The sequence below is a fragment of the Oncorhynchus gorbuscha genome, linkage group LG08 (genome assembly GCF_021184085.1).
Source record: "Oncorhynchus gorbuscha isolate QuinsamMale2020 ecotype Even-year linkage group LG08, OgorEven_v1.0, whole genome shotgun sequence".
NCBI lineage: Eukaryota > Metazoa > Chordata > Actinopteri > Salmoniformes > Salmonidae > Oncorhynchus > Oncorhynchus gorbuscha.
In genome coordinates this window covers 66,496,328-66,518,939 of record NC_060180.1, presented here as the reverse complement: position 1 = coordinate 66,518,939, position 22,612 = coordinate 66,496,328, and the positions used below count along the sequence as shown (strand labels likewise).

The 22,612-nt window shown below is 39.8% G+C and overlaps 3 protein-coding genes across 3 annotated transcripts; 2 read left to right on the top strand and 1 right to left on the bottom strand.

The window, feature by feature from the left end:
• Positions 1-1,940: 1,940 nt before the first annotated feature.
• Positions 1,941-8,246, top strand: LOC124042049 (volume-regulated anion channel subunit LRRC8D-like). Its single transcript, XM_046360332.1, has 2 exons — positions 1,941-2,329; positions 5,313-8,246. Exon 2 carries the CDS (start codon positions 5,315-5,317, stop codon positions 7,859-7,861), a length of 2,547 nt encoding a protein of 848 aa, XP_046216288.1. The 5' UTR covers positions 1,941-2,329; positions 5,313-5,314; the 3' UTR covers positions 7,862-8,246.
• Positions 8,247-10,345: 2,099 nt separating this feature from the next.
• Positions 10,346-14,495, top strand: LOC124042048 (DBIRD complex subunit ZNF326-like). Its single transcript, XM_046360331.1, has 11 exons — positions 10,346-10,567; positions 10,860-10,885; positions 11,007-11,082; positions 11,504-11,846; positions 11,960-12,038; positions 12,293-12,365; positions 12,668-12,815; positions 12,914-12,977; positions 13,282-13,412; positions 13,673-13,762; positions 13,925-14,495. The coding sequence occupies exons 1-11, from the start codon at positions 10,500-10,502 to the stop codon at positions 13,952-13,954; spliced, it is 1,128 nt and encodes a 375-aa protein (XP_046216287.1). The 5' UTR covers positions 10,346-10,499; the 3' UTR covers positions 13,955-14,495.
• A 522-nt stretch (positions 14,496-15,017) lies between these two features.
• Positions 15,018-22,403, bottom strand: LOC124042047 (zinc finger protein 644-like). The gene is made up of 6 exons (XM_046360330.1): positions 22,290-22,403; positions 18,348-20,889; positions 16,946-17,515; positions 16,655-16,780; positions 16,336-16,441; positions 15,018-16,076 (listed from the first exon to the last, which is right to left on the bottom strand). The coding sequence occupies exons 2-6, from the start codon at positions 20,872-20,874 to the stop codon at positions 15,881-15,883; spliced, it is 3,525 nt and encodes a 1,174-aa protein (XP_046216286.1). The 5' UTR covers positions 20,875-20,889; positions 22,290-22,403; the 3' UTR covers positions 15,018-15,880.
• Positions 22,404-22,612: the final 209 nt, after the last annotated feature.

Here is a 22,612-nt window from a genome sequence, read left to right as displayed (position 1 = left end):
ACACCCACTGTACCACTGACCTCAACAGCTCTGGTTCGACAACCACCAAACAATGAGTCATTTCACTTGGCCAGACATCCTTTGATAGAGAATTTCAAGAGAAATCCAATATTTAACAAATAATTTATGACTGAATTACATCGACTGTGGCAAGCACCTAGAGCTGTTTGAATTTAACTGATTACAATTAATAAACAAGCCTTGTCAGCAGCACATATTTTATTAAATTGCACAATGACATTGAACACTAGTAGGTAAATAGAATGCATGTCCATGTACAACAGCAAGTAGAGCTAAATCCCAATATGTCAGATAAGGCCATCATCTATCATGCTTTCAAATGCTAAATAATCATTCATATTATAATTGTACTAAAGTCTCACAATGAATCAACCTACTTAATTTATTTATATCAATAATTTAAAGATGAATTCCCTCTGAATGCTTGAGATTCTCAAAGGAATTTTAATCAAACTAGTCCGTTTCAACAAAATCTTCAGCTAGGCCAAAGTCATAGCTAGTCACACACTAATGACAATGTCATGATTTGACCTAGTTTTTTCCCCCGAGTTCCCAGTTGTCTTGAAAGCACCATATTCTGCCAGCACTGTGTGGTGTGAGTCTCTGAGTCCCAGCTGAGGGAGCTGTATTTGATCCACTGCCTGCAGTAGCAGCACCACAGGGGTTATTATCTCATCTGCACTGATAAACACAAACAACACTCTCAATGAGTCACACAGAACACCATAAACACAATGTGTAGCCTACAGGGTAGGCAGTATGTCTTCCTACATTAGCCTATATATCACCTGTCTGTTCCTCACCCGAGCCCCCTAAGGCAAAAAACATGAACATGCATAGACATACAGTATCAGTGACTGTGAATATAAGGCTGTAGCTGTAGTCAGTTGGTGTTATTATTACTCATATTACAATCTGGTATACTGGGATTGGGGACACGTGATGCTTACTAGTCATTAATTGTCATGGAAACAGGTGTGTCTGTCTGGGATTGGATTTGCATTTACTGTGTTCAGACCTTCTTCAATACAATGACCTGGTTGCTAAGTACATGTGGGGGTTACCTCTGTATGTCTGCTTCAGCCCCCGTAGGCCCTAATTACACAACGGATCCACCTATTCCCCATTGCTGTGACCACGACCACAACCCTGTACACCGCTCTTGCCCTCACACCCAACCATATGACCCATTGTCAGATTTCTCTTCTGTGTGTCTGCCGCCATCTACAGGTCTGTAATCAGATCTCTGCTGTTACACAATCACAATCCGTATCAGGTCACCATATTCTCCCTTTAGGAAGTGTATAATATGTATATGTTATAACAGTGTACTGTGTAATAAACAATAATTTAATTGATTATAATGAATCGTTTTTAAAGAATCACTGACTAAAGTTGTTTGGCCTCATGAAACTGGCCTGGCTGTTATTTTTATTCAGTTCTCTGGTTACATTGAGCAGAGTGTGGCCAACTATTTTTATATTATCTAGCCTGGACCAGTTGGAACCTGTACCAAACTCAAGAGACACTTCCTCAAGAGTGTACTGTGTGCAACCAAATCCAGACATCTGAGGTAGCGACTTTCACCAAGGGCTCTACATATATTTCTATGTCTTCATTTTCACAATTAGGCTATATAGCGTAGCTACAGACAAACAGGAAGAGAGATTGCGAGAATGTACATTACATTGTGTAGCCTACAATCTACAGGTGCAGCAGATATGATGTGACGGATACAATGTATTAATTTATAGCCTTAATATTAGTAGTTACTTATTATATAGTTACTGAATAGATGGTTACAGTTGAAAGCTTTCGAATGAGTTATATTAATATGTAACAGAATGCGCACATTCGATCAAGTCGTAGTACAGTATGCGGTCGGTGGTGCCCCAGTTATCATCATTATTTCCAATTTGGTGGCATCTGAGTGAGACCTAGCTGGAAAGAACTGTGAAGCTGTTTGAGATAGATAAGAATGATGTGTCTTTAGTACGTTGATCTGTGGCGTCCACCAATAAGAAACTCCGGTAATAGCGGAGTCATGTTCAAATTGGACCACCCTTTTCTTCAAATTACATGCGTACAGTGGTCGACGTTATGCGCATATTCTCCACGACGCTCAGGTATGCAGAACCGCTGCTATTGAGGATGGTGCCGACATTCGCATTGTCACGAACAAATGTTCTTGGTCACAAGCTTTGTTCCATAGTTTAATGGATTGAGCTGAATCGTCAGAAGGAATTGTCTGGAGCGCAAAAGTGGAAATGGAGTACAGAAAATCTAATTAGATAAGGTCACCAAGATAGTAAGTATGCTAGTTTTCCTCGGACTTACCACGCTTTAAAAACTGTAAAATCATAATTTACATTAATTTGATGTTGATTTTCATAATGTGCGGTAATCCCAGGGCAGTTTATTTAACGCAAGTAGCCAGATAATACATTGTTACTGCACTGTAAATGTTCAAATCCGGGCACATGTTGTAGTTGAGTTACAGGCAATAAAAAAAAGTTACAGTTACAGCAAGTCACCTGACCTCAGAGTCAGACAACAACAGAAGAGTAATACGCAAGAAATAACATGTATCTAATATTTCCTATAAATTAAATGACTGTAAGTGTGTTTAATAAGTAGCCTAGGTTTATTCCACAACTGGTCTCTTTGTTAGAACCAGTGTTGTCTACAAGCTGCATCTGCAGATTCTCGTCCTACTTCGATTTGGCCTATATGCAAAACGTCATTGATGATGGCTTGTTGGGATGTTATCTTAAAGCGTGTTTTAATAATATCATACCTATAAATATAGCCAATAGGCTATAGCCTATAATATCAAAAGTATATTACTGTAATTATTTACTTCAACTATGAACGGAAATTATTGATGAAAGCAAATATCATCTAAAGTTTTATTGGTGATAAATCAAGTGTCCATATCTGTGGCAAGGAAAAAGAGTATGGAATAAAATCACTCCTAAGGCCAGGCACCACACCCTAATAGGTATTTTTTTCTCTTAATCATATCACAATGAACTTTTAAATATAATGCCTTTTTATATTAAAATGTTTCTGAAATATTGTATACGTTATGCAAATGAGACCTTATACAAATGAGGTGGTCTCATTTACATATTTTCATAGAACGCAAATACTTTTTTCTGGACTCTGGATGAAGTCAATATATATTTTTTATTTTATTTTGTTAAGACACTCCAGGACCAAACTTTCTTTGACCATATTATGAATAAATAAATACTCAGTTAAATAAAGACATGTACATAAAATGAATTTTTAGCAAATTTAACCAAGAAAATTTGATCAATATTGAACAAAAATATAAATGCAACATGCAACAATTTAAAATATTTTACTGAGTTACAGTTTATAGAAGGAAATCAGTCCATTGAAATAAATCAATTCTGCCCTAAATGATGGATTTCACATGACTGGAAGGGGAATACTTGAGACATCTGTGGTATTGTGTGGTGTGACAAAACTGCACATTTTAGAGTGGCCTTTTATTGTCCCCAGCACAATGATCATGCTGTTTAATCAGATTCTTGATATGCCACACCTGTCAGGTGGATGGATTATCGTTGGCAAAGGAGAAATGGTCATTAACAGGGATGTCATCACATTTCTGCACAACATTTGAGAGAAATACGCTTTTTGTGCATATGGAACATTTCTGGAATCTCTTATTTCAGCTCATGAAACATGGTACCCACACTTTACATGTTGAATTTATATTTTATTTCAGTATAGAATACAATTTTGACAACATATCAACAATTCCCTCTAAGTATGTCTGGAGAATATATCTAAGGATAACTACACAAACATTGGGGAATGTAGATTCTTCTGAAGCTGAGAAAAATGAGTTGGCTGGTGGGAAGAGTCTTACTTTTGGGAAACACCTATTTTTATTTAACCTTTACTTAACTAGGCAAGTCAGTTAAGAACAAATTCTTATTTTCAATGACGGCCTAGGAACAGTGGGTTAACTGCCTGTTCAGGGGCAGAACAACAGATTTGTACCTTGTCAGCTCGGGGGTTTGAACTTGCAACCTTCCAACGCTCTAACCACTAGGCTACCCTGCCGCCCCTCTATATTGACCCAATCACCATCTCTTCAAAGTAAGTTACTACATACAGTCCAGTTTGTAACATTCACTATGAAATGGGCTTTACAATTATGTGTGATTCAATGTAGTGAGCTTTGAAATTATGGATGTCCATTTAAAAGTGGTTAAAAATTCATAAAATGTTGATGATGGTAGTATGATAAAGTAAAGAAAATATTCATTTATATCACGTTTCTTTACATTTCAGCCTGTGGGGCCTGGCCTTAATAGTGTAGTAACAGTAATAATCATATTATTAACAGTAGTGTTCATTATGTACCTAGTTTGGGCAATGTGACACAAGTGTATTTTCATTGTTGTTTTAAATAACTCTCATAAAAACATTTCAAACTATTTTTTATTGCCCTAGAGGAAAAGGAACAGAGAGGAGAACAGAGTTAGTTAGTTACAACACTGGCAAATAGAGGAAGTGAGCCCACATGTTGAAACTGGGCATACTTACCATTCATTGCTTCACAAAATGGCACACCAACATGCTAAACTTCTCAAATCAAATTTTAGTTGTCACATGCTTCTTAAACAACAGGTGTAGACTAACAGTCAGATGCTTACTTCTGGGTCCTTTTTCAACAAGGCAATTAAAGATTTTTATGTATATAAATAGTGACATGAAGAATAAATACACAGTGAATAATTAACAATAACGAGTAAAAATAACAAGCCTGAAGATGGACAATATTGTGCCTCAATCACTCACAATAGGTTGAGACTAAAATCAAAGGGAACCTTTGCCATTCCAGTATCCACATGTCTTAACTAGTCTTGATGTGAGGGAAAACCAGTTAACCCCCAGGGGGGGAATTCTTTGCACTAGATCAGACAGACTTTTGGCTTTGTCATCAGATGTTTTCAAAATCTAAAGAGAGGTGCAATATCAAACAAATATAATAAGCCTACATTACTAATGCTGCATTGTCTTTCATGAGACACTTTGACATGGAGAGCCATTCAAATTAGTTATCAAAATAAATGGATCAATCTTTATTACCTTTTTAACCATACCAAGTACAAACATCTACCAACAAACATATATTTACTGAACAAAAAAACATTTAAAAAGTGCCTTTTTAAAATCATTTGATTTGAAAATCATTTGAAATAAGTGCTCTCATTATTAGCTACATTCCCTGTCTCCTTCCATTGCAGGAATGTTTACCATCACAGAGTTAGCGTCGTTGAACGACATCCAGCCGACCTACCGCATCCTAAAACCATGGTGGGACGTCTTCATGGACTACCTGGGGGTGGTCATGCTCATGTTGTCCATCTTCGCCATGACGATGCAGATCACAAAGGACCAGGTGGCATGCCTTCCATGCCTGGAGGAAGCGGTGACAGGGCCAAACTCTTGGACATACCAAAGTCCACAAGAAACCGCCTCATCAGCAGTTGGCATAACGACAGTGCTTGCTACACCAATGGCCACTAAAGATCTACCAGACAGTGCAGTACACGAGGTCCACAACACCCAGCCCATCATTGTGAAGCGAGAGAGCAAAATGCAGCAACCCAGGCCCACAGGGATCCAAACCAACTTAGATTATCAGCAGTATGTCTTTGTCAACCAAATGTGTTACCATATTGCCTTGCCCTGGTACTCAAAGTACTTCCCGTACCTCTCCCTCATACACACCCTTGTGCTTATGGTCAGTAGTAACTTCTGGTTCAAATACCCCAAGACAAGCTCAAAGATTGAACACTTTGTGTCCATTCTCGGACGGTGCTTTGAGTCTCCATGGACTACAAAGGCTTTGTCCGAGACAGCCTGTGAGGATTCTGAGGAGAACAAGCAGAGACTGACTGGCACCACTTCAGCACAGAGAGAGTTATCACAGGAAACTAAAGATGAAAATGCTGCAAACTCATCTACCCCTATGCTTGGGAATACAGGAGTCAAGTTCTCAGCAGATAAGCCTGTTGCTGAAGCCCCAAGTATGACTATCCTGGACAAGAAAGATGGGGAGCAGGCCAAGGCTCTATTTGAGAAGGTGCGGAAATTCCGCGCCCATGTGGAGGACAGCGATTTCATCTACAAGCTCTATGTAGCTCAGACTGTGGTCAAAACGGTCAAGTTTATTTTGATTCTGTCATATACGTCAACATTTATTGCTGCCATCGAGTTTCATCACATATGTGAACCCAAAATCAAACACTTAACCGGATATGAGCAGTTCTTTTGTACCCACAACATGGCTTTCATGTTGAGAAAGCTCCTCCTCAGCTACATGGCCCTCATATTGATCTATGGGATGGTCTGCTTGTATTCCCTCCACTGGCTTTTCAGGCGCCCCCTTAAAGAGTACTCATTTGAGAAAGTCAGAGAGGAGAGTAGCTTCAGTGACATTCCTGATGTGAAAAACGACTTTGCGTTCCTTCTGCACATGGTCGATCAGTACGACCAGCTGTATTCCAAACGGTTTGGTGTCTTCCTCTCGGAGGTCAGCGAGAACAAGCTGAGGGAGATCAGTCTAAACCACGAGTGGACATTTGAGAAGCTCAGACAACTTGTGACCCGAAATCCCCAAGACCAGCAGGAGCTCCACCTCTTCATGCTTTCTGGTCTCCCCAATGCAGTGTTTGACCTCACCGACCTGGAAATACTTAAACTAGAGCTAATTCCTGAGGTCAGGTTTTCGGCAAAGGTTTCCCAAATGACCAGTCTGCAGGAGCTGCACCTCTGCCACTGCCCTGCCAAAGTTGAGCAGACTGCCTTTGTCTTTCTCCGTGACCACCTCCGCTGCCTTCATGTCAAGTTCACAGACGTTGCTGAGATCCCAGCATGGGTTTATTTGTTGAGGAGTTTGAGGGAGCTAAACTTAGTAGGGAATTTAAGCTCAGAAAACAACAAAATGATAGGACTAGAGTGCATGCGTGATTTGAAACATCTTAAGACATTATATCTGAAGAGCAACCTCACCAAGATCCCCTCCAACCTCACTGAGCTGTCCCCACACCTGATCAAACTGGTGGTGCATAACGATGGTACTAAACTACTTGTACTGAACAGCCTCAAGAAGATGACAAACCTCGCCGATCTGGAGCTGCACAACTGTGAGCTGGAGAGGATCCCCCATGCTATTTTCAGCTTAACCAACCTTCAAGAGCTGGACCTCAAATCCAACAACATTCGCACCATCGAAGAGGTCATCAGCTTTCAGCACCTCAAGAGGTTGACCTGCCTCAAATTGTGGCACAACAAAATCATCACCATTCCAGCCTCAATAGGCCAGGTCAAGTCTTTGGAGTCACTTTACCTTTCACACAACAAACTGGAGACGCTCCCGCCGGCGCTGTTCCACCTCCCCAAGCTGAGGCACTTGGATGTCAGTCACAACTCCATCACAGTGATCCCGCCGGACTTGGGTCTCCTGCAGAACCTCCAGCACTTCGCAATCAATGCAAACAAGGTGGAGGTGCTGCCCAAGCAGCTGTTCAGGTGCACCAAGCTAAAGTTCCTGTGTCTGAGCAATAATGTCCTCACCAACCTGCCTGAGACTGTGGGTCAGTTGGTGCATCTTGCTCAGCTGGAGCTGAGGGGGAACTGTCTGGACCGCCTTCCCTCACTGCTGGGGAACTGTCGCCTTCTACGTAAAAACAGCCTCATTGTAGAGGACCACCTTTTTGACACTTTGCCTGTAGAGGTAAAGGAGAGCATTAGTCGGGAGACCAACGTGTCCTTTGCGAGTGGCTTATAGTTGATCATTTCTGATACCTTAAACCCTAATGGTACATTGATTAACTGAAATGTATATTACTCACTGAAGCAATACGCTATGAAAGTAACACGTTATTTACCAGGAACTAGCCTTGTAGTTTTTATAACTTTTGTAGGCTTTTTGAATCCTCTTCAATGGGCAAAAACGTAGCGCAACGGTCTTGAAGCCAAATACTTCGTAAAGGCACATGGCAGAAGTAAATTCAAACACAAATATAATTTTATATACAGGTATTGTATCGGCGTTCTTCGTTTGTAGAAAGAGAATCGGACCGAAATGCAGAGTGGTGGTTACTCATGTCTTTAATGAAAGAATCGCGGTACATGAAATAACTGATACAAATACAAAACAACAAAACGGAATGTGAAACCTAATTACAGCCTATCTGGTAAAACTACACAGAGACAGGAACAATCACCCACGAAATACAAAGTGAAACCCAGGCTACCTAAATACGGTTCCCCATCAGAGACAACAAGAATCACCTGACTCTGATTGAGAACCGACGCAGGCAGCCAAGCCTATACTAGACAAACCCCTAATCAACCACAATCCCAATGCCTATAAAAACCCCAATACGACAATACAATAACCCCATGTTACACCCTGGCCTGAACAAATAATTAAAGAAAACACAAAATACTAAGACCAAGGCGTGACAGGTATATCTTAAACGATCACGTTTTCAAGAATTTGATGATGTAACTTCAAGCACATTCAAAAGATTAGGGGAAATGACCCGGAAGTAAAACAGACGGTTGCTTTCACAGGATATTGAACCACGTTTTATTGATTATCAATGCCCTATATGGGTAGTCCCTATACATTTTTTTGCTTAATAAAGTGAGAGAGAATGCTTCTCCTCAACAAAGTCTGTATAGCTCTATAAATAATGTAATATCATTTCAAAGTATAATTTTATTAAGTATTTAAGAATGTTCAAGATAAAAAAAGCTTTTAGTTACTTCATAGTGTATTATGACATAATATTGTTAGCAGTAATATATTTTTAGACTTAATAACAAATATTGTATTAGCTACTCAGGTATAATGTTAACCCTGGGGACCATCATTTTGCCTTAACTGCTGCTATTTCTCAGCGAGGGCATTCATAAGAAAAGACTAAACAGCTCTCAAGTTTGTTGATACACTACCTGTCATTATTCACAACACCATTCAGTAAAATAACAAATGCTATTTTCAGTAGTAATTCACTTTTGGGGATTACGATTGAAATTGGAAGTACTTTGCCCAACCAATATTTGCTTTGCTTTTTGTTATATTGTTGAATGTTTACTATTGTTTTACACTTCTCTATCACAGACCATGCTAAACATTTGCGTGTGATTGAAAATAAAGGAGGGTTGACAAAAGGGAAGCGATTTTTTACACCAAAATCAAGTTTTTAAATTAAGCAACAATAGCATCAATTAAGTGTACACATGGGACAAGATTGTTATATTGCCTTTTTCCAATGTATTTCTGTACTGTACATGAACTGTTCACATTTACAAGCATACCATTTCTGGCACAATAAAACTAGATCTTAGATACACATTTCTTATTGTTTTTATTCTCTCTGTTTCCATGCCTTTCTCAATGGTCATTGGTCATTACCGTACATTGCTGTATTTATATCTGTATAAAGAATAACATAATTGGTAAGCTGCTGTACAAAATTGTTTATTTGTTGAGGGTTTGTTATATGTAAAATGTATGCTAGCATGATTAAGTTGCTTTGGATAAAAGCGTCTGCTAATTTTTTATTTATTCCACCATTATTTAACCAGGTAGGCCAGTTGAGAACAAGTTCTCATTTACAACTGTGACCTATATTATATTGTTATAACCTGTGCATTACATTAACTGAGGGGAATGATCAAGCAAGGTACAACTTACACTACATCTTTAGGGAGGATGTCATGCCACAACAATAGGGCAATTGAAGACAACTTTTGAAATACAATCTGGAAGTCAATGCCTGTAACTGACACACAGAAAGATGAGATACATTTGTCACAGACATTTCAGGCTTTGCAGAGAACATTATCTTGCCAGTACTTTAGTAATTCTATAACATATAGTCAGGTTGAGATATGTGTGTGACTTTCTGTATTTCTCTTCAAAGATGATGGTATAAATTCCAGCACTTGGGGCATGTTGGCACTTGCTTTCTGCTCCTAGTTACACATTACAAGAAAGCCAGGAAAGCCACAAATATCTGCTTGACATGTGGAGATCTCTCATTTTAAACCCTATAGCTATAATTCATAGTGTACATACCTTTTATTCAACATTGCAACTTGCAAGTTGAATCATCAATAAAAAGCTGTTGTTTATATATTCATTACAGAGTAGTCTTCATACTCCAGCACGATAGGTGGCAGTTATCATACATTTTGAGACCCTGGAAGCAGCTTCTTCGTTGACTACTGTCACAGTAGGAAAATGCTGCCCCCTGCAGGTAAAAATAGAAAATTGTGTTCTGGAGCTTATTTGTGGTATGATGACCGCTTGCTAGCCTTATAGGTAGCAGCAGTCACGTAAACGAGGCAGTAATTTAACAAAACATATGAACGTTCGTTAGATATTAATAGTGAATTACCTGAGGACGAGAATGAGTCGACGAAATGATCACTCTTTTTCTGATTATGGACCGTCGAATACATACACTGCTCATGGAAGGTAGGCTAGCCACTAACTTCATAGCCACTGTAGCCAGCAAGCTAGCTAGTTGCTAAGTTAAATGATTTAGCTGTTTACTAGCTAGTAGTTGAGAGTTGTTAGTTAGCTAATCAAATAATGTATTGTGGTTGAATATAAACATACAGATCGTTTGCTGTTTTGTTTTTTTTGTTGATAAGAGCAAGCATGTCAGAAAAATAATTAATGCGGTAAATTAACGTTAGCTACTCAGTTAGCAATTGTGCGTTGTGTTGAGTGGATCAGTCTTAATCTCTTCTTTATTCGAGTACAGCGTCACACCAACCCAGGGAAGTGCAGGTAGGTCTGCTTCCCTTTGGCCTAATATTTGCAATACCTGTCTGATAGGGATAGGAAACCCATTTCTTACATTCTGTTTGTTTTTCATTTCAATGAACAAAGCTTATTTTATTCCACACAGGAACAACCCACCACACAAGACGCTCGACCGTAAACCCAGGTTCCTACAACTCTCAGCAAACAAGCAACTCAGAACAGTAAGACATACAGTTTTGCTTTTGATTTATCCATTCTAAATGTATCACGCAGAGGATTTCCCGCAAAATGTGATTTAGACTTGTTTGGAACATCGCTTAGCACGTTATGTGGCTATTTAAGACATGTCCTAGTGTAAGGTTTCCCCTAGCTTATATAGCCACAAAGTCAGATTCCACAGCCACAAAGTCAAAATGAGCTTTTTGTTCTAAATTTAAGGTTAGAGTTAGGCATAAGTTTAGCATTGTGGTTGGGTTAGGTTTAGGTTTAAAATCACATTTTAACAAGAGAAATTGTAGAACTGGGCAGGGTTTATGAATTTGTGGCTATAGAAGCTAGCGATGACCCAAGTGTAAGGCCTGTTTAAAAATGATACTATAGAAATGTGGACCTGGCTGAAATGCTCTTGTTTTTTTTCTCCAGAGCCGAGCTCTACGACCCATATGATCCTAATCCTGGCTCATCATCAGACTCCGAATTGGAGCCTTCCAAAGGCAGGGAAGACCATCACAGACACAGAGTTAGTGGAGGGAGCGGCCGCCTGAGTAGTGGATATCAAGGCTCTGCTTCAGTAGCTGGACATCGTGATGGCTTCAACTGGGATTTGTTATCCTCTCGGCCCAGTACCAGACATGAGCAGTCCAGCCATGATCACGCAGAACGGCCGTTGCCCACGACAGAAACTCCACTACTCCCCCTCAATGCATATTGGGAGCAGGGGGAAAATGGGAGAGAAATGTCCACAACCACAGTAGCTGGCAAAGAGGTAAGAGGTTCACCGCAGTCAGGTTACTATTTTGGTGGAAAAAGGTAGAAAGATGTTGCTGAGGCTTTCACTAGTGCAGCGTTGTAATGGTGATGTTTCTCTGTTGTCTGCAGAGAAGAAATCCACCAGGGTTTACCCGGTCCCGCTGGGATACCAACCCCATTCATGGCCAATCAGAATCTAGTGGAAGAGGTAGGATTGTAACTGTGTTGTTTTGCTAATGGCCTGGCAGAGTTGTAAAGGGATAGAGAAAGTGTGTGATTTGTTAAGTCCTGTTCCAGTCTCCTGGGGGGACGGGTTCTCTATTGTTACTCAAGCAAGGGGGAGGCCAATGACATCACGAAGTCATCATCAGACCAACTCATTGAATGTCCTACTTGAAGTATTCAGTGTGTCAAAAAAAATCCTCAAGTCACCGTAGGATGTCTTTAAATGTCAATTTTTAGGAGGGGACCTAACCAAGTCACGCTCAGAGGTCACAAAGAAGAGAAGCAGAAGCCCAAATGAGGACATATCGAGGTAAATAAATTATTGGAGGGACTTATCATGTTTTTTTGGAAGGACCTTATTAAAATGCACAATAATATTGACACCATTATATTTATATATATTTATATTCTGGACTTTGACAGCCTTTTCTGATATTTAACATTTTTCTGGATTATGTGTATAATGTTTTAATAAAAATCTTATTACTAGGTATTACTGCGCTGCTGGAGCTAGAAACACAAGCATTTCGCTGCACCTGCGATAACATCTGCAAACGCGACCAATAAACTTTGATATGAGTTGACACAAATCCCCTTCTATTGTCTTTTCAGTGATTTTTTCACCTGTGACATGTGTAACTTGGATCTCCATAAAGCGAGCACCCTTGAGGTGCATCTGAAGTGCAATAGTCACTGGGAGACCCTGGAGCACATCCAAAATCAAAACAACTACGACGACACGGCAATCGCATTTTTGCATGTACGTCAAGCAAATACATTCTCTCTCAGATGGAATTAAATGTAGGATTATCAATCTGTATGACAATTAAGGGAAATGTAATTCTCTTTACGTTTCAGGAGGCCATGTTAACCAAAATCCGGCAAGGTGATAGACTGCAGATGAACAGACAAAGCCTTAGAGGTAGCTTAACGTGCAAAGCCTGGGGTCTCTTGCTAATGCTCCTGTCTAGTCACACATACTGTTCCCGACCAAATTCATTCCCGCGTTCATCCCTCCTACTATTCTCCCACTTGCCTGACTCCCCCTCTGTGTCCAACTGTAAAGATGGCTAAATTTAAACTCACCAATGTTGAGGTATTGTTTCTTTCCTCAATAGAAACGGAACATATTGATTCTAAATGTACTTGTATGCTTTGGACAACGTTGGTGTCATTAAGCCTACACTTGTGATTTGACTTCTGTATCTCACCCCTATCATTTTCAGCATTGCAGGACAAGGATTACATGACAAAGTTAGATATTTTCCACTGTGCTCCTTGCCAAGTCTACGTCTCCGTACATCCATCATCACTGCAGGATCACCTGAGCTCCAAAGACCACCTGAGGAACAAAATGGTGAGGCAGATCTCACACCTCATATCATGTGTTCCATTATTCACTGATTAGATATCTTACAAAAAACAATGGTCATTGTAGTGTTAGCTGAGATGCAACATGAAGTTGGACAAATTGGCCGATTGTGTTTGATTTAGAATTTTGTCTTGTCAATTCAATTGTTTAAAGAAACAAACATCAAATCTGTTCTTTCACTGCAACAGACAAGTGGGTGTACTTATTATTTCATGTTTATGACTTCACTGTGTTTACCACTGAAGGAATTTAGAACCAAACAGTTGCTGGAAAGTGTGAACTTTGCGAAGGACACCATGAAACGAATGAATACCGAGTATGCAAGCTTCTGTGAGGTAAATAATCTGAACAGGCATTTGCTATACATTACACTAATGCTATTTATCTATAGAATACCAAAGTTTCGTATTACTTTTTAAAGTGTGATAATTCTATAAATTGTAGACAAAAACTAATTTCATTTGAATGGAAATGACAAATAATTGGTTGTATTTCAGGGCAAGGATCCTTTTGAACAGTCATCATGAAGAATAGACCAACAGTTGATGTGAACTGCTAGCTACTGGCTGTGGACAGCCAACAACCACGAATCAAAATCAACTAGACAAAGACCAAATGGACATAGTCTGTGCCCTTAGTGTTGATGTTCAGTCGTATGTATCTCTAAACTAATACAGGATCATCTTAACTAATACAGAATACCGGTTTTCCTTGAGTGTGGAGCATCCATTAGCTAGATATCACGTAGTTGAGAACTTGTAGTCATTTTGTGTTTGACGTAGACATTTTTCACGTAAGAACATCCATTTGTAATTTTGGACCTTCTTATTTTTCAGTTGGTAATTGATTTAATTTCAATAGATATTGAAGCACATTTTGCAATGTTTTTCCCACAATTATCTTTTTCCATTAGAACACCTGCTTTGATTCATTGAGATTTAAGGATAGAAATACTGTAATGTTTGGTTTCCTTGAAGAAATATGGTCTTTACAGGCTTTCAAACTTTGTAATTTCTTACAATCATTTAAAAATAATACCCAAACAATAAATGTTTTAAAGAAAAATCATGAATTGTTGATGTGTGACTGATATTCACAGGAATATAAAACAGCCTTTTATAAACAGTAGACAGTTGACCCAGTTTCAAATATTGTCATGGTTACCATTGTGATATTAATCTGGTACAACAGTTAATCTACAGTATATGCAAACCAGCCATTTGAGATACCAACTATCACTTAAGGTTAAAATTGTGCAGTCTTGAAAAGGAACTATTTTCTGTTTCTTTAGAACAGTGCCTTTTATCCTGTGAATACAGATTCCTTTTATTGAGTTGGAACTTCATGAAGGAGTCTCAGTGGTCCAGATCGAGTAGCTGAAGGGTTCATCATATATTAAGGCGTTAGTCTCCCACACATGTACACTCCTGCTGTATCCCACTGTAGAATGTATTCACCAGATGACGTGTCGTAAAATTACTGAACAAGTTTAGTTTCAGGTATGATATGAATTAGTTAGTGGATGAAAGCAAATTGGTCCATCCTTCAAACTAATGGTGGGACACTGCTAAAGAAAACACCACAGGTCAATCCAGTTGACTAAACTGTTTTTATTTTTTAGAACATCACAAAAATGGTTTCAGCATCATATCTGTATGATATACATTTAAACATAAATTATTTAAAAAGACAAACAGCAATTTTTTTAAACAGTTAAAAAACATTAAATATAGGCAACAGTTATTCATGAAAGGCAGCAACAATAAGCGCTGTGACTGCATCATTGAGAACAAAAACTGACTGATAAACCCTAATATGCAGATAACCGCAGTATGAAACCCCGCCACACCACCAAACTGGCATCCATGTTTTAAACCTTTTTGTTGTGATTAACTTGCAAGCCACACTTACCCATATTGATAGGAAATCTACCTAAAGATTAGTTGACTATGAATTTATTTTCTTACCCAGAACCCCCTCCCTACAAACACAAATCGTAGCAATATGATCATGATTTCAATACATGTTAAAAATACAGAATTGTATTTGTCCCATTTTTGTTTTCATGAGTAGCATAAATGTAAATATCAACATACAGAGAAAAGGTGCTCCAAACTTGACCAAATGGACAGAGAATTTTAGGAATCTGAGGTAAGAGTTGTCTCTATTGGAAATGGGTTCCACACTAATCACTGCATAAACACAAGAAAACAGTCAGCCCACATGGAATCATATTCGTAACATGGGACATTTAAAATGTAACAATATCCAAAATGTTTAATGTGTTTTAAGAGATTAGGTAGTCATACTCCTCTGAAATTGTGTGTTGTAATAGTGGCAAGCATTTTTCAATTATGACTGTATAAAACTGTGATGGAACATCTAATGTACAAACACATACACGCACAGGACCAAAATAGTGATTTTTTTTTTTTAAACTAGGTCCCCTTGGCTTAGGAGGCAGTGTGAGTTGCCAGTGATGGGGTCTGTCTTTCAGTGGTGGTGAAGGAGGGGTCCTTGGGCAATGAGGTGACCTCCCTCATGCCTGCCCCAGTGTGGGGGACACTGGTATTCATAATGTGCCTTTGTAGATGCTTTATCCAGTCCTCCTGGACCGACAAGGGGCCCTGGAAAACTAGGTCACAGAATCTGCAAAGAGGATCCAAGCACAGTAAGACCCCCAATCAGAAGTGGCCCTCAAAGACATAAGCTAAAACCTGTGTCTTAAATCTCTTTGAATGCAAATATTGTTGGTCAACTTAACATTCATTTGAAAGCGTCACTACAAATACATTGATTAGATCTTTGCCACAACTTAAATCTTAGTGTTTATTATCAGAAAAATGTCAATGAATAATACAATAATTTACACCAACAGCATAGACAGTGTGGTATGTGGTCAGAGTACCTGCAGGTTAGTCTATACATCTCCTCGGGTGTGTGTGGAGTAGTAGGGGATGTCTTCTTCTTGGAACCAGGCCTCGATCTCTGCCTCCTTTGTTTACAGTCATACGCTGAAACATTAAGAACAGGGCAAGCCAGAACAATAGGCTCAGGTAAGTTTGGTATTGACTGGTGACCATGTGTATACTGAAGCAGTGGATCTGTGTGAGGCAGTGACATTGAGGAAATCATTGTGTTCACTTTACAGTAGTGAGGCTGTAAGCAGTGTGAAGTATTGATATTACTTTGTGAACATGTGCCATTGATGATGGGAAGGCACTTACTTGTTCCCTCCAACAAGGCAGTCCTCTTTCGTTTTGCGTATGCCCGCAAGTGATTGGACAGACTAACACCGCTGTGGAAGGTTGCATTGCAATGGACACACACCTTCCTGTTGAATTCACCTTTCTCTGTGAAACAATATTTACAAAAATCAATCACACTTTTGACCACATCAGCCACGGTTTTGCATGCATACAGACACACTCCATTTGGGATTCATAACCGTCATGCTAACATTTTGTCTTTGGTTAAAATCCCATCATAGCATACTTTAAATTGACCCTTGGTCTTACCTGATGTAGAGTTTGAGAGTGTTGAGTTTACTTGTGCTCCTCTACTGTGCTCTGTACTGGGGGGAACTGCCAGGGCGTTTCTTGCCGTTAGAGAGGAAGTCCTCAACTTTGAGTCCACCTGACACTTCCTCTTCTTCAGAATTCCTATCAAGGCACTCGAGAGTGAACCTTTCACCTCCAATTTAGTCTCTGCCTGTTTCTTATCCAATGTTTCCCCTGGTAGAGAATACATGGGCACCAGTGATTTGGCATTGTTGTAGAGGTTCTGGATGGGATTCCATTTAGGAGGTGTCAGATGATTAGATATGGCCTGCTTTGAGGGGATTCTGGAATGGGAGGGGATCCGTTTTTTGCCCAGAATCTGCAGAGCTCTCTGGAACTCTCTCTTGTCACGCATCAGCTCCCGGAGCAACAACATTGGGGATTTGGACTTAGTGGCGATGGTTTTGCCGAGCCGTTTCAGATGGCCCCGAACATGGTTGGACAGCCCAGTCTTATTATCAAAAGAGTCCCCACATAATGGACAGGAGTGCCCTCGGACCGGAGAGTCCTCGGACCCCAACTTGGGCGCTGAAATAATAGCAACAAAGCAGAAATAATTAGTCAAAGCATTCTTTGTATGCCAAAGAAATTAGTTCCCCATCCCCACTCAAAATTAAAAACAAATGTTTGAGAACTTAGTGTACCCAATCCCGCCGACTACACCAAAATGTGTCATGGCGAGGCTAGTACTACAGTAATAACTTCAAGGTGTGGTATTTCACACGAGTATGATACATTAACACATCATGAACACATTAGCAACCTACAAATTATTTCAAATGTTGAATAATGTAAACTTCTCCAATCAAACCAGGTGTATCATTTTTTTTCTTACAATACTATAATTTAGTTACCTTCATTTAAACCCCAACCGAGCACTACGTTCTACCACTTCTGGTCTTTTGGCCCTCTCACCCCTGCTCTCCACCCAAGCTCTTCTCTGCCCTGGCACACCAATGGTGGAACAGGCTTTTCCCTGAAGCTAGGACAGCAGAGTCCCTGCCCATCTTCTGAAACCCTACCTCTTCAAAGTTAATAATCCCACAGCACCCCCCCCCTCAAAAAAAAATCATTTTGTGAAGTAAACACTTGCACAGTACTTTTTTCCCCCTTACTAGCTCTGACTTTGCTATAGCTAATTTGAGTGTCTGCTAAATTACTAATATGTAAATGTAGCTAATAAAAACCCTATGCATCTCTATTTAGAGGAGGTTTCTGTGAAGCCATATGGTTGACCACTGGCTCATCTGTATAACAACATGAAGGTGACCAGCACTGTTGAACATTATATTGAAGGATCAGAATATAGCCATCCATGCATCAAAATATAATATAAGATAGAAAAAAAGGAAATTAGTACCTTTTTTCAGTCGTTGCATTGCTACCATCTTTCGACGGATGCGGGGCTTCCGATCTTGAGACGCCACTTGCTCCCTTGATACCACATGGCGTGCATTGTAACTCAGTCCAACCCGATGAAGATGCCCTCTGACGTGATTGGATAATCCCACACCGGACTCAAACACTGCAGGACAGTAAGGGCAGGTCTTCCGCTCCCCACCACCTTCCGAATCAGGATCTAAAAAGGATTCACTTAGAGGTACTGAGTTAGGCGCATGGGTCTCTCCAAAAATATGTGTTTCGATGCACTCTTCCTTGACAACAAGCTTCTGCTGAGACTGCCCGTCTTGACCTTTCTCAATCATGTCTTCAGAGGTTTCAAGGACTCCCCTCATAGACATTCTTCTGCTAAAGGAATTAACAATGTACGCTTTATCTTGCTTGATTTCACTTTTATCAAGAAGTTTAGTGTTGGTATCTGTGGCATAGTCACTATACTGGAACACATCCTTATCATCACGGTCTTCCTCTTCCATCATATTTAGCATATTCGGACTTTGCAAATTTTGGGGTAAAATGAAGCAAGAGTCCTGGTCAACAGTATTGCGATAAGGGGTGGACATTTTTCTTTTGGAGGGGTACTTTTTCATAACGGGCTTTTCACAGACAGAATTTAATGTATTATTCTCCAACTTAGATGCCAATAAATATTTGTGGCTATTAGAGGGAGAATTTTGATTTTCTGAAATTCCTGACAATGTTCTTCCAAAATCATGATCATTGGTGTCCCCGTTTCTGTCCTCGAGAAAAGAAAAACCTGTGGTGACATCAATTTTTTCATTCCTCTGCTTGTCACTTCTTTGTCGAGACAGCAGATTATTTATTGACTTGTCAAGTTTTGACTCTGTGGGTTGAGACTTGAATCCCCTTTGTGCTCTGTGAACCATTTTATCCTTTTTGAAAAGATCAGAAATGTCATTTGAATCACAAGGGGAATCTGTTCTTTTTCTGAAAGCCTGTTTTTTTACAGAGAATTTGGATGTCAGCTCTGAAGTAAAAGAATCTACTACTGGGGATTTCCTAAAGGGGAGGTGCTTCTCAGAGGGTGGTTGTGCAAACTCCTTTCTTTCTCTACACTGCAAAGCTTCATATTCTTCGTATGTCTGATTATGACGAATCGCAAGATGATTTTTGAATATGTTTTTGCTTGAGGTGCCATAAGAACAACAGTTACAGGAGTAAGAATGATGCGTTTCATCCTCTTCCTTTGACTTTAACACACTGGGTTTCTCCGGCGGCTCTTCCTGGTTTTTACAGAGACCGTGCTCTTTGTTCACGTGTCTCTCAAGTTCAAACACTGTCACAGCCATGTAGTTACACTTCTTACAGTCGTAGTACCGCTTGTCCTTCTCATGAGTCTTAGCATGTTGAATAAAAGTATTTGGACAATTTGTTCCAAAAGCGCACTGGGGGCACTGTAGCCTTGCATCTGTGCCCTCATCCTTCAATTCATTCATGCCCTTGATCTCCTCCATGAGTCTCTCCCTTCTCTCCTGGTGTATGGTCATATGCCGAAGAAGGGCGTTGCGAAAGCGGAATGACTGTCCACACTCCCTGCATATAAAAGGCTTTGGCATGTTGATAGGACTGGGCGGATCTGTGTGAGTCCTCATGTGCCGGTGCAAATGGTTCTTCTCCTTGAAATTGATGTTGCATTTTGTGCAAGGAAAAAACAATGGCTCTTCCTCTGAACAAGGCTCTGTCTGCGGTTTCCCATTCAATGGCGTAAGCTTGTGAGCCACGCTTTGCTCATGTGGATTTCTTTCTGGCGCACTGAAAATCAGTTGCTTGATGGCATCTACAGTTCCATTGGGATACTGGGCTTTCTTCGCTGTCGGTGATTGAGGTTTGGAGCTTTTTCTTAATAATTGGACCTTGTTGATGGGAACAGGGTCTTCTTGATCCTCCTCATCAAATATGTCTTTTGTTGACTTGAGGCTCAAATCAGAGTAAAGTTCCTCTGAGGGATCAACCATGACCACCATGTCCATTTTGCGTTTCCTCCTCCTTTGGCTATTTGGGGGAGGATCTGCCTTTGGTGGCTCCTCCACAGGAGAATCATCATGGTTGTCCCATAGAAACTGCATGAATTCTCTCTGAGGGTCCCAGCTTAGGGGACCCTCATAATTATCCATTGAGTTTTCAGAAGATTCCACATCGAAACCCCATATCCCTGTAGTGTCAATGTCCTGCACATTCTTCAACTGAGTAATACTCCTTTCCTCCTCCTTTTCTGTTGACAAGCTGTTGAACTCATCTGATTCGAAGATCTGGTGTGAAGAAGGTCCATTCACAGACAACACATTTGTGTTTGAGAGAACATCAAGGACACTGCTATTTTCTCTCATTGGAGAAGTCTGAGGTCTGTCCAACATTTCCATAAACAAGGGCATCTGATTTCTCATTGGATCCTGAAGGAGATCTAAGGGGTCCATCATAGGATCTGCATCTTTTTCCTCTTCATCAATACCGGTCAGATCAGACATTTCAGTAGCTGAACCCTAGGAAAGAAAAAAAAACATAAGATGTTGCCTTTGCCCATCTATCATCTGAGCTGGCTACTCTTGCCAGTTATGGTACCACTCCTTTAAGAACTCTCTACTACCACCAGTGGTGTCTGCTAATAGTTCACAACAATAACCAAAAAAGCAGTCCAACATTACTTCTGAGAGCTACTGCAAAATATGATCTCAACTGTATTTATGTAATGAGTAGAATTTGTGTAGTTAAAGATCACTTTGTCATTTGTTAACACTTACAACAGGGAAGAAATCTGATGTTATTTAGCCTAGTTGTAAAAATAAAAAAAAAAAATAAATAAAACAAGGATCTTGATGGGTCCCTTGCTGTTTAATTCCATTTGCTTTGAACCAAACAGAACAAAACAAGGGGGGGGATTTGTCTAATAGAAACCTGGTTTTGCTTTGTATGGTTCTTAAATGGTAAACTGTTTCCGTAATGATTTTCCCCCAGGTGAGCACCCATCAGAATGTCTGTTTTCACATGTGTACAGAGAAAATATGGAGATGAAGCTACTATACTACTGAGATTCACCCCTCGGTCTCACTTCAATTTAGTATTTAAAATAACATACATAGGTAAAAACCCATGAGGATTTGAATCCCCACAACACTATATGAAAAATAATAATAGAAAATATTTTTCATCAACGTGACCAATGAGTGGGCTATGGGTATAACAATTTAAAGACAACTGTCAAGCATGCCATAAATACATGCATGTCTGATCAGAATATGCTTTACAATAAAATGTTAGTCGATCACCCCTTACTCAAGACCGATGGGTAACGTTATGACTATTGATGAGCAGTAGACAGACGGTCGTCACTAGCTGGCACAGCCACAAAGTCATAAACCCCGCCTATTTTTAAAATGTATCTTCTTAAAATCTTATTTTAAACCTAAAGTTAACCACACACTGCTAACCTTATGCCTAACCTGAAATTAAACTTGGGCCTAATCCTAACATTACATTTTGACCAAAAGCTAATTGTTGAATTTTTACGATATAGTCCATTTTGAGTTTGTGGCTGTGCCAGCTAGTGGAAACCGCAGTAGACAGTTCTGTATTCGATGGTAGCTACAAACTTTCTAGCTATGTGATGCAGCACTGCCCACTTATGCAAAAACAAATCGAAACGCAATCCTTGATTTCAAAAGCACAAACATAGCGAGCTAATTGTGGTCTTCCTCGAGCCCCCAAAAGCTCCAAAGGTGCTTTTACTTCTCGTTAAATCATCCTGTTGTTGGATGCTTTGCAATAGCCTACTACAGTGCATACTGTTCCATACCAAAACCCCCACCAAGACCACACAAAAAAAACGGATGTTTCAACAATACCGAAAGATGACAATGTCGTAAGATAAGATGTTAAACGTTACCGAAGAACGATGCAAATGCAAACGATATGCACTTTAATCGTTGCATTGAATTATTGCTCACTTTCGTCTTCCAGCCATTCCACAGTCGCCATTTTCCTTGATGGTCTACGTAAGTTGAACCATTTTTGTGAGAGGGAACACAATAACAAAACAACTGCATTAATGCAAATGCACATTTTAATTGCTCAACATTTTTCCAGTTTAAGACAACTAACATATTATATAATTCACAGTGTAATTAATGACTTCAATATACGTCCGTGAGCTTTCCTTGACTTCGTGTCACCGTGGTAAGCTTCCCCTACAAGAAAAAGTGGTTTGTC

Excerpts from the sequence above, each read along its gene's own strand:
- LOC124042049 (XM_046360332.1), top strand. The coding sequence starts at position 5,315 with ATGTTTACCATCACAGAGTTAGCGTCGTTGAACGACATCCAGCCGACC.
- LOC124042048 (XM_046360331.1), top strand. The coding sequence starts at position 10,500 with ATGAGTCGACGAAATGATCACTCTTTTTCTGATTATGGACCGTCGAAT. Across the intron at positions 10,886-11,006 it reads ACCAACCCAGGGAAGTGCAG|GAACAACCCACCACACAAGA; the intron begins GTAGGTCTGCTT and ends TATTCCACACAG. Across the intron at positions 12,039-12,292 it reads ATCAGAATCTAGTGGAAGAG|GAGGGGACCTAACCAAGTCA; the intron begins GTAGGATTGTAA and ends GTCAATTTTTAG.
- LOC124042047 (XM_046360330.1), bottom strand. The coding sequence starts at position 20,874 with ATGTCTGATCTGACCGGTATTGATGAAGAGGAAAAAGATGCAGATCCT. Across the intron at positions 16,442-16,654 it reads TGCCTTGTTGGAGGGAACAA|CGTATGACTGTAAACAAAGG; the intron begins GTAAGTGCCTTC and ends TTAATGTTTCAG. Across the intron at positions 16,077-16,335 it reads ATGTATAGACTAACCTGCAG|ATTCTGTGACCTAGTTTTCC; the intron begins GTACTCTGACCA and ends TCCTCTTTGCAG.